The 11,598-nt window shown below is 46.7% G+C and overlaps 2 protein-coding genes across 2 annotated transcripts; both read left to right on the forward strand.

Moving 5' to 3' along the window:
• Positions 1-134: 134 nt before the first annotated feature.
• Positions 135-986, forward strand: LOC128731662 (uncharacterized). The gene is made up of 2 exons (XM_053824798.1): positions 135-475; positions 536-986. The coding sequence occupies exons 1-2, from the start codon at positions 135-137 to the stop codon at positions 984-986; spliced, it is 792 nt and encodes a 263-aa protein (XP_053680773.1).
• Positions 987-1,353: 367 nt separating this feature from the next.
• On the forward strand, positions 1,354-4,807 carry LOC128720100 (DNA repair protein complementing XP-C cells homolog). Its single transcript, XM_053813746.1, has 3 exons — positions 1,354-1,529; positions 1,594-3,673; positions 3,764-4,807. The coding sequence occupies exons 1-3, from the start codon at positions 1,354-1,356 to the stop codon at positions 4,685-4,687; spliced, it is 3,180 nt and encodes a 1,059-aa protein (XP_053669721.1). The 3' UTR covers positions 4,688-4,807.
• Positions 4,808-11,598: the final 6,791 nt, after the last annotated feature.

Raw genomic sequence — 11,598 nt, forward strand, 5'->3', positions numbered from 1 at the left:
CTGAACAGAGCTCAATAATCATAGAAGCCATTGATAAAATCATAACGAATCAACATTGATCAAACATCATCTGAAATCTGGATTGAACAAGTCATTTCTAAATTTTTAGTTGAAATTTTACATCACGCTCAGTTATGGCCAACTCGGAAAATGATACCCAACTTGAGGAAGATCAGCAGGAACTAGAAAACCAAATTGATGAACAAGACATAGAACAAAGCATATCACAAATTTCTGAAATTTCGCGATCCTTCGAAACGCGACAGTCGGCAAATCTAGAAAATGATAGTGCAACTGTTGTCCAAGCGTCTAGTAAACCCGTCGTCAACAATGACGGTAGTAATGCTTTGCCGGAATGGGTCGAGAAGTTAGCTCGTCCAAAGCGACTGCATTTGCAAGAAACACTTGCTAATTTTGGATCACAAATGACGGAAGAAAAGGCAAAGAGAATAAAGATGTTCATAGACAATCTTGAGTAGGCACACGTAAAATATAATGCTGCTATTCGGTATTTATTTAAATGTTGTTTTTACAGAAAACCTCGAAACAAACGTAATGCTGAATCGGAAGCAGGAAAGGGCACTTTCAAAGTGTCAGAAAATTCACAAAAGATTTACGACGGGCTTCAATCTAGTTTGCGACGGGTTGCGTTCGAAACATTGGCCAACAGAATTTATGATAAAATTCCCGAAATGATTTTAATGATGGAACAAAGTCGCCCAAAATATGTAACACCGGAGAGGAAAGCTCTGCTCGATACACTTGAGAGCACTCTGTACAGCTATCTCGGTAAACCAGGAAACGAGCATGAAATGCGTGTTTTCCAGTACTTGCATCACGGACTGACTTCGTTCGTAGAAAATATGATTGAATTTGTTCACAAAAATCAAGAGGAAAGTAACGAAAAAATTACATCTGCAAAGTCACGTTTTGCGCCAACGGTCGAGCTGGCCCGAAAGGTGTACAAAATCGCTCGTAAGCAGTGAGCCACTTTGTTTTATCATTTAAAGAGAAAACAGAGAAAGATTCTATAAAACCCATGAGCTACATGTGGTGTTAAATAGCAATAAAAATTGATAAAAAAGAGATAGTTAAAATTAATTGTTTTTTAAACTAATTTACTCGCTTATATCGAGTCCTGTTACTGTAGATTTATTGCAGTTGACTCCAAAGACTATATGTCAACCGGCGATCGCGTATGTTTGTTTACATACTCCAAAATCGGGATTTCATCGGAAAATAACTTTGAACGCTTAAAAAGGTCGATAATATGTGTATTATGTGTGGATTATGCATTTCAACTTTTGCGTAAACCATATATATATATAGTTTAAATTTCCATCTTCCTTTAAAATGGAATCCAACAGCGTTCAGGAAGAAACCGATAATGATCAAGATGATTCGTTTGCGTCGTCAGTGCAAGATTTTTCTGCCAGCGAAGATGACTGGACGCCAGAAAAAGGTGAACAATTAAAATCCGCCGTGAAAGGAGTCAAACGAAAACGTACCACAGAACCGATAAAAAAGACGTAAGTAATTCGTAATACCTTGCGCTGTACACTATGGCTATAAAATGGTATACTTTCTGCTCAGATTCGTTCTTGCCGGACCAGCTCGGATATCTCGTCGCATTGCTGCAAAGAAAGGAATTATTTTGCCCGAAGACCCACCCGGTCATGACCCGGTGCAGTTGTTGTGTCCTGGTGCCAACACAAGTGGTGAGAACTCTGAAAGCGAAGATGAAAAGACATCGACGAAGAAAGTCAAAAGAAAAGTATCCCGACCGAAGTTAAAACGAGCGCGGAAAAAATCCGCCACCGATAAGGAACCAATCAAACTAACCACGTTTACGGTGGAGCAATTGTATCGCAAATATCGACCTGATTTAGCTCCCCTTGTCACACCAAGTGCGGAAAAACCAAGCACTTCAAAGCAACATGCTGTAGGCCGAAAAAAACGTAACCCATCCGATAGAGTTGACGCTGGGGATGATTCGGAAAGCAGTGGTGATGATTATCTTGTCGACCCTAGTGAACTGGATTTAGATTCAGAATTTTTCCGACCATCCGAGAAGGAAACTGAACAACGGGAAGCGGTGGATCTGTACTTTGACTGCAACGCAGGCGTTGAGCTGACGGATTCGGATGAGGAGGATACCAGAGGGGAACAGTCTGTTTTAGAATCAAAGGCGGCAAAAATCGCTCCTGCTAGTGCTGTGAAAACCCTAGAACATTCTGATGCGCAGCTTGGTAAGAAGCTCATTCAGCAAATCAATCAATCTAGCGAAGCTTACGTACACATGGTACGGCTGGCAGAGGCAGCCCACTCATTGGTGTCAAAAGAAAATGGCTCTATCGCAGGAACATCCAAAGGGTCGCCACAAAACACTGCATTGGAATCGCGAAAACAGGAAGACATCGACAGCCTGTTAGTGACGGGAGAGAAACTTCCAAATCGTGGTAAAAATTCGTTATCCACTGGATTTGGTAGAAACGATTTTGTAACGGTCGTACCGACGAAACCACTGGAGCTTGCAGACGGTTGTAAGGATATCGAAATCACGCTTAAGCTCGTACCGGAAGTTGCTGGTAAATCTGGTGCACGCAAGCGCACATTCGACGTGCTAACAGCGCTTAAAAGGTTTATGAATAGAGAAAAGCGAACCAGTCAACAGAATATGCATAAGGTCTCGTTGCTCTGCTGGATCGGGCATGGTACGTACGTGAACAACGTACTTCGGAAACCATCGTTGATACGGCTTGCGCAGAAGAAGCTGCTCCCTGGAGTGAGGGACCAAACGAGTGCAAGTAGCCGCCCAAACGGGCTCACGAATTTACGATATTTCCAGGAGATCACACGCTATTTTCGCCGAACAATCACACTCAAAGACGATACGATGTTTTATCGTCAGCGGCAGCACCCTGCATTGGACAAATTTCTCATTTTTGCCATTGCGAAAAAAGCAGCCTACTGCCAGCGCGACTATATTTTGCTGTTTGTTCTAATGCTGCGAACGCTCGGTGTCTACTGTCGGCTAGTGATTTCTCCCCCCGTTCCACCGAAACATATCCCGACCGATCAGCTGTACAAAATGAACCCACGGACGGGACCGGAAATGGCAATGGAAAGACAGTTACTGCAAGACTTCCGGCTGGCGCCCCCAAACAGCATGGTGTACGTCGCGAAACAAAAGCTGCGCTCTCTGATTGCGAAACAAAAGAACGCATCAGTGGCAAAGGGTAAACGGAGAGCGCCCGGGTTTTCCATACCACAGCTTGACGGAGGAGCGGATGAGCCAGCTAAACCCCAACAGAAACGAAATCTCAAACTCCTGCCAGGTTCCTTCTTGAGGGTAGCAAGTAACCAATCGAAAGACGTCCGAGTGCCACTAGGTAGCGCGCAATCTGCCAGCAGGGAAGACGATCAACATCCCCACGTGGACGAGGTACAACGGAGGCGCGAGCGAATTCTTGCAGCTTATCGAGCCCGAGCTGCAAAGCTTGCAAGCAAAAAGGATAAACAGTTGGCTAGCGGACGAAATGGCTGCGACGTTAAAAAGGGAAAGGGAAAGACGGGGGTGGATTACTGGGTGGAGGTGTTTTGTGAGCATGAGGACAAGTGGATTACTATCGATGTGCTGAACGGTAGCGTTTACAAATTGGAGGATATTGTAGTAAGTAAACCCCACTGCTAACAGACGTATATTGGCATGGTGTTAACGCATAGCTACTTTCTCGTCTCCTTTCATGTTTTTGCTTTTCAGAAACAAGCGACCCAACCCATTGTGTATGTGTTGGCCTGGAACAACGATGGCTCGATTAAGGACGTCTCTCCACGCTACATCTCTCGGCTCGGTAGTAAAAAGAGCAAGCTTCGCGTTGATGATCCGTGGCTGGAGAAAGCCCTTCGACCTTACCATGGCAAACGAAACAAGCGCGATCTGATTGAGGATGTTAAATTCGATCGATTGCTCAACAAACGACCCTTTCCAGAGCAAATAAGTGAATTTAAAAACCACCCCAAGTATGCGATTGAGCGATATTTGCTTCGAAACGAAGCCATCTATCCACCAGATGCACCTATTCTTGGACATATCCGTGAGGAACCGATCTACCTGCGGGACTGCGTGCATCAGCTGCATTCGCGAGAAGCTTGGCTGCGACAGGCCAAGACAGTTCGTCTGCACGAAGCACCGTATAAGGTGGTAAAGGCGAAAGCAAAGTATGACCGGTTCACGGGCGCTGCCATCACTGGCCAAACGGTGGAGCTGTTTGGCGAATGGCAGGTGAAAGATTACGAACCACCAGTTGCGAAAGACGGGCTTGTACCGCGTAGCGCATACGGCAACGTAGATCTATTTCAACCCTGCATGCTACCAAAGGGGACGGTACACCTGCAGTTGCCGGGTCTAAATCGAATATGCCGGAGGTTGCGGATCGACTGCGCTCAGGCAATTACTGGATTTGAATACCGAAATAGTGGTTGCCAAGCGGTGTACGATGGGTTCGTTGTGTGCGCCGAATTTCGCGATCAAGTGCTGGATGAGTGGTATCAGGAGCAGGTCGAGCTCCAGCGGAAAGAAGACGAACGGCGCCAGAAACGCATATACGCCAATTGGAGACGCTTGATAATGGGGTTGAGCATACGCAAAAAGCTAAAAGATCGATATAATTTTGATAATATGTAAATACGGAATGCAGTACGTGTTAACACGATGTACACGGATGCGTAATAAGAGGTACAAGGCTGTTTTTGTTACAAAACCAGAAGTCTTAACAGATTACGTTAAGAGAGCTTTGTTCGTTATTCTACATTCCTGACATTCGCTCAGTCAAATATTTTCGATAAAAATAAAAAAATTCGAAAATAAAAACATCTAACAAATAATCCACTTTGCCGTTGAAAATTCGATTGCGTTTATACAGTATGCTTATAGCATACGCTTATTTTAAATACGTTCAAGTGAATCTAATATTAACGTTAGAGGAATAACAAGCCTTAGTACTTACGATAATTCAACCCTGTTATTATGATGTTGCAAAACGGAATGCTAGCTTATCTTGTTATACAAAAGCTACCAATTAAACGATAAGCAAATGATGAAAAAAAAACTACGATAGTTTGGAAAGAGCTACTGAAATTTACGATAATTATTTTGAGTACTTAGTGGTTTAACAAATGAAACTACGGCACGAAGCTCCGTTGCTTTACCAACAATTCGATTTTCTATAAATGCCTTCCAGCTGAGCGTGCGTAATCATTTCCGCGCTCCTGCTACTTGCTATCGAATGTGCGAGTAGGAACCGTAAAGAATCTGGTCGGAATCCTGTTTTTGGGAAGCGACGGTCCCTTTTGGTACTGGCCTTGCGCTAGCAGGAACTCGATAAATTCTTCATGTTCGCTTTTGGCTGGTTTTTCACCATCCGCTTCTTTTTCGGGCACTTCCAGTAACGGCAACATCCATGCTTCAATGTGCTTTTTTAAAGCGTTCCTATTGTTTTCTGGCACAGGCTGGAACGATCCTCCCTTCGGATGGTGCACGCTGGTGGCATCGGGAGATTGCTTTGATGTGCCTGGGTGCTGGTGTCGCTTTCCACTGGCAGCCGTCGTGTGCGAGCCCAGCCCTCCAATGGGGAAGAAGTCGCGATCCCGGAACCGGGCGCTCCCACTCAAGAACGCGACCTTCATGTTGCGCCGTCCCTTTCGAAGCCGCTCGGAAATATTGATGGAATTCAAACGAAGCGTAACCTTTCGTGTCATTGGTATCGTTCCACCTATGCCACCGAATGGCTTTCGAAAGCGCGACAAAACTAGGATGTGGGATTGTCTGTTGCGATTCTGGTACCGTCTCGAGGGAATGGGGGGTAGCCCGGCCCGGAGCTCGTACCGTCCTGGTGGTGGGCGGAAGAACGGCTCGCGGCAGTACGAGTCGTACGTGTAGTAGCGTGTGGGGTGGTTTTTGACCCGCGCCACATCTCGAGCGAAAACTGGAGGCTGTTGTGGTACATAGTTGCTGAAATCTGAACCTTTTTCATCCGATTGAAGCTTTCGTTCTCCTATAAACAATGTAAAGAACGTGTAATGATTGCCAACATAAATGCTAATCATAATAAGCCAATGTAAGCTTGTTCATAGTTTACTCATGAAAAGCGCTGACTTTCGTTGAATAGGGCAAAGAGTACTACTAATGAAATGGTTTATGATTTCAAATGGCCATCCTGAATTGACTGTGGATGTTAGTTGAATCAGGAAAAAAAATCGTCCTTTTGCCCTTAAATCCCCCTTTCTGCCTTTTGCTCCAGGCAGGGAGAAAAGGGCGATCCACGAGCGTATTATTCGCTGTGAGAAAGCCCGTGTTTGCAATCCGATCATGATTTGGTGGTCACAAAAACAAATTTTCCTTCCCCCAAAAATGTCGTCTGTAATGTATGCCTTATTTAAACGACAACACAAGCAGCCATAGCGGAGGAGGAATCATAAATCAACAATACTGTCGCAAGATTTGACACAAAGCTCACTTTTCCCCGGGGAATGCGAGAAGTAATCCCGCTCACGTCAACGAGCTTTCCACTACCAAGTTTACGCGGCTGCCAACGCCACCGGGAAGCGTAAGGGAGAATGCTAATGAAGGGCTCGCGGGTCCACGAACCGATACTGGGCTGGGTTGGGTTTTTGTTTTCACGCTATGGTTTTTTTGTGCCTCGCATATCCAAGTTGACATGGTTGCCAACTAGTGTGTGTTTTTGTAACAGGGATCGAACGGAAGCGAATAATATTTGTTACACTTCGTCCAGTTTGTTTTTTTCTTCTGCGATGCGTATACTGCTGTGGTAAACGATTTTCCGTTGTTTGTGCGTTCCCAAGCATGAATTCCTTCGAGTTAAGCCATTCAATGGGACTCCATGGAGTATGATTTGAAAATGCGTTTGTACGGCCAATTTTAAACCAATGAAAATATCATACGCCGTATTTCATCCGCGTTTGTCAAAGCGGTGATAAAGCTTCATTCGCACTCGCATGGCGTCTTAATGGCTGCAAGCAACGCACATAAAAAGGAAAAGAAAGCAAATACCAACACACACACACACGGAGTGCTAGCAATCCGGGATTGTGCGCTGAAGCAGGATGAAGGGAGCATCCTAGCGTCCCCGATGTTAAGTGCTCCAAATATTTAGTATTCCGATCCGCAGCCGATTCGGGCGCACACGTACGCGCTAGCCAGCCTAGCGTCACTTAGCGCCCCGCCTCGTGGCTGACTGGAATCGGTAATGATTTCCAATTTATTTGCATCCGCGCGGTCCTGGCACACATGAAAGTGAGCCGAGTCGTCGGTTGGCGCTTAGAACCGGCAGTGATCATTAGTGTGTGACGCGTACAGCATGGCGATGGGGATGCCGATGAAAATTTTGCAAAAATATTAGCCATTTTCCACGTACCCGTGATATCAATGTCCGCAGCGTGAAGAGCATCTCGTACGCTGGGCGAGTGATGGATGGAGGATCCGAAAAATGTGCAGTCAAAAGCTCACCGGGCGGACTTACGTTAATCGCTTTCTACCCCCGACCGTACCCAACGACGGTCTAATTTCGACCGGCCCGTATTCTCGTCTCCAGCTTCACTTGCTATTCATCCCCAAAGGGCTGTGCTCGTACATCATCGCACCAGGATATGCTTTATTTGCTCAGACTTTTCATTCGCTCGGCGTCACTCCGCCCCGGCCATTTAATCCATTTCGTTACTTACTCTGGGCAGGCACAGGGGGTTGAAGTTTTTCCCTCCCGATCTTCAACCTCCCTTGGGGCACGCCTTCATCCTGCTGCTGGTGCTGGATCGAAACCGGCATTCAATAGGTTCAATGATGTGTATGTGCGCTCGTACGTATGCTTGAACTGGCGGTCGGACGTTTGCACGCACCGTTACTCCCGGCCACGTTCCCCGGGATCCGTAACGTTACTTACATACGAGAAATGCTTTCATATTCATACTGCTTCGGTTATAAATCAAACCTCGGCTTTTTTCCTTCGTTTATTTATTTTTTCTCTCTCTCTCTCAGACTGGTCCCTGCTACCCCGTGTCCCGGCGATGCACGGCTTTCCATTTAGCATGTTTCCATTACGTCACACATTTCCCGGGCTGCCAGTCTGCCCTCGCCCGATCGTTCTTTTTAGAAAGCAGACTCTTCCGTTCACCTCATGCGGTTCAGCGATTTGCTCCGAACCGTTCTTTGCCCCACTTAGCGGCCAGCAGCATCGTGGCCGTCGATATCGCGAGTCACATAAAGCATCGTCAGTTTATGCTGTTGCGGTGCCTGCCTGTGTTTATGTTTATTTAAAGTATGGCTTGTATTTTATCGCTTTTAACCACCGAGAAGCCGACATCCGACCACCAGGAGCGCCTGGGAATGTGGGCTCCATTAGTCAGGAAAAGCCGCTTATTGCTAAATGGAACAAAAAGCTCTCAGAATCACACACACACACACACACACATGCTCATCAGCATATGCACGGTGTCCGAAAGCGCACCACTGCGTGCGCTCAAGCGAACGGTATGTGGAAATTTGAGCCGCCAAGAAGCACATGTAGAACGATTGCAACACACACAAAAAAGAAAGGATGGGATCAAATATCCTTCCACACGGATGGGGTTGCTCACCTTTGCCAACTAGCGCTTCGAGCGTTCGAGCACCGGGAAGGGAAACGCAAACAAACCAGGCATAAAGCTCGAGTGCTAGCCGAAAGCACTACCGGCGTATAAGAGGACGGTAAAAGAAAAACCCACCGTGGCTGGTGGGGATCGGTTGACGGAAATAAAGCGCGAAATAAAAAGCATTCACTCACACTCCTGCACCACGGCAGCGTACTCACCGGGCCGTATTTTTCCGACAAAGTATTTGCGCGGATGCAATAACTTATTCATCTCCGTCGGCAGGTTGATCTCGCCGATCGCCGTGACCGGGCGGACGGACGGTTTCGTCTGGCTGGCTGGGGTGAATTTTTCGTGCAGCGCCGCCCGCGCTTTTCCGGCTGGTGGGTGGAGACATCAGGGGGGGTGAAGCATAATAAATAACTCCATTAGGCAATTATTGGCGATGACGGGCGAGAGAATTACAGTTGCATAATCCTTATTGAGGATTATGACGCATTACGGAGGGTGGAAAGTTGGTAAAAAAAAACTGAATCCTATTGAAGTTTGAGCGTGCACGTGCTGTAGCAATTTTGTGCTACTGGAGGCGAAATATATTTATCTACTAACAGTCCTGATGGTTGGATGATATAAATTTCTCATTTAAAATTGAATACGTATTTTGCACTCGCGCGTTCGGTATATAAAAATCTTCTAACGTTAACAACCGATTTTCCCATGGCTCCTTTAGGGTCATTTGGGTCTTTAATCATGTCAGGACTGAATTTGCTGCTGCTACTGCCACAATGCTCTGTGACGGTGTTATTTGCTTGGGCCAAAATTTATTCACTCTGTCGTTGGGACCAACATCCGTCCGTCATCCAACGCCGAACAGGCTGATCCTGTTGCCCACATCCATCATAGGCTGCTGTCAATTTTCCAAACAGCTTTCCCAATCGAATGTCATCGCAAACTCTTCCCCAAATGAAAGAGAGTAAGCTTTTAGTAAGAGCAAAAAAAAAGATCAATAAAAAAGCAAAAAAAAAATAAACGAATGCAAAAAGATATCCTAAATCCAGCCGATTTTACACTATCTCAGCTCTACCCTTCTATCGGTTGGTTGAATAAATCGAATGAAAAATTGGCCGGAAATCCAGCTGGGAAAAGGGGGCATGTATTTCTCTCGCGTATCTTTATTTCTTCTGCCAACGAAGAAACCCAACGCCACCGGCAAATTGGGTTCCCTAAGCAGGCAGCGTTGGGGACGCAATCAGATGCGAGCCGTACGGTTTGTGGGCACGAGGAAAACCTACCTTCGGTACGATGGTGAACCAGTCGTCCTGCGGAACCTGTTGATACCTTAGCCAAATCGGCGATATTCTCCCCTAATCGATATCTACCGCAAAAACCGTCATCATCGTCGCCATCGTCGTTGCGGGCAGGTAAGCGGCCGACCCCACCGGGAAAGCGGAAGAGATTGGGAAGAAAATCCCCCCCCGAAACAGGAAATAAAAATGTAGAAGCCCGATCCAACCTGGGAAAGGCAAACTGGGGCACTTAAAGAAGCAAAGCTTCTTCTTTTTTTTCTCTTCTGAAGGCTCTGAAAAGAAGAATCTAGGCGATGGTTCTAAAAGAGGTAATATTGTGCGACCGTTTCGGTGTGCGTGAGTGAGGGCTTTTCGTTGCTGCTTTTTTTTTCTTCCACGTTGTGCGGCAGCAACCCACTCGAAGCAAACGGCCCAACCAGACCGGAAAGACGAATAGAAAACGCAATCGGATCCGATCGGATCAAGGTGATAAACATTAGCACGTGGCGACGGCTCGAAGGTGACCAGGGGAGAGAGAGAGAGAGAGAGAGAGAGAGGTCGTGGGAAAGAGCGCCTCGATATGGGAAACCTGCACCGAAATGGCCTATTCGTCCACAGCGGGCTGGAAAATTGGTCGTTCTGGGTCGGGCCGGGTGCGTGCCGGGAAAGATGATGGATATCGATTCAACCGAACGTGCCCCCGGGCGGCGGAAGGCTAGGGAAGATGAATTTCATTTCTGAGCCCACTCTCCCATCCCGCTAAGGGTGAAAGGATCTTTCCCCCTCTCGGTTGGCTCAAACACGGGCTCGCAAGATCGCTTTTGGGGGAAAAATTCGAAACGCCCGAAGCGCGCCCGCCCGTGATCGTCGTGCTGAAGCGACCGCATTAGCATCAACAGAACGGGCTGGAGATGTTTTTTTGCTCGCTTTGCGCGATCTCACCTCTCCGGAGGGAGTGATAAAAATATCCGGCAGAACATAAATGCTAATAAACGGTGGGGAAAATTTAGATAAATTTGATTGAGTGCCGCACGTGAGCAGCCTGAGAACGGTCCTCGGGGAGCAGCGGAACCGAGCGTGTCGATTTTCGTCGCATTCGTCTACACCGGAAGCCAGCTTTTGTCCTTACGGTGTGTGGGGGCTATCGAGCCACGGTTGACTGGAGGTTTTGGTAGGTTTTCGCTGCGATTGAATACATTAGGTCGCCCGGTATGCTTACCTGCCCGGTGGAAGGGACCACTCGGTGCGTGCGTTTCGGAGCGGTTTTGGGCAGCGAGGCCACTTCTGACGGTGCGCATTACATCGACGCCGGGCGTTACCGTGTAGGTCGGATTGTGGTCTATTAGCGCAGGTTGGTTCGTTAACCGGTCGCTGGCCTGAATCTGGGGAAAAGTGGTAAAATAGGTACGGAAATGTGAGCATGGTGGCACGAAATGGATCACTACAAAAAGAAGAGTTTTAAAGGTCGAATGATGTAGGTCATGAATGGACAATGTAAGCTTATCTACATCAGGAGGTAGAAAGCGAATGATCGATATGAATTGAAAATGAGGAAGTTTGATTAATCACATGGTTTGTAAGGTATTCAAAAATATTTAATAGTAGGATATGGAATAAAAAGCCTGAGTTATTTTAAACATCTCTAACAATGATGTTCATGATCGGTGCT

This window comes from Anopheles nili, chromosome 2 (genome assembly GCF_943737925.1).
Source record: "Anopheles nili chromosome 2, idAnoNiliSN_F5_01, whole genome shotgun sequence".
NCBI lineage: Eukaryota > Metazoa > Arthropoda > Insecta > Diptera > Culicidae > Anopheles > Anopheles nili.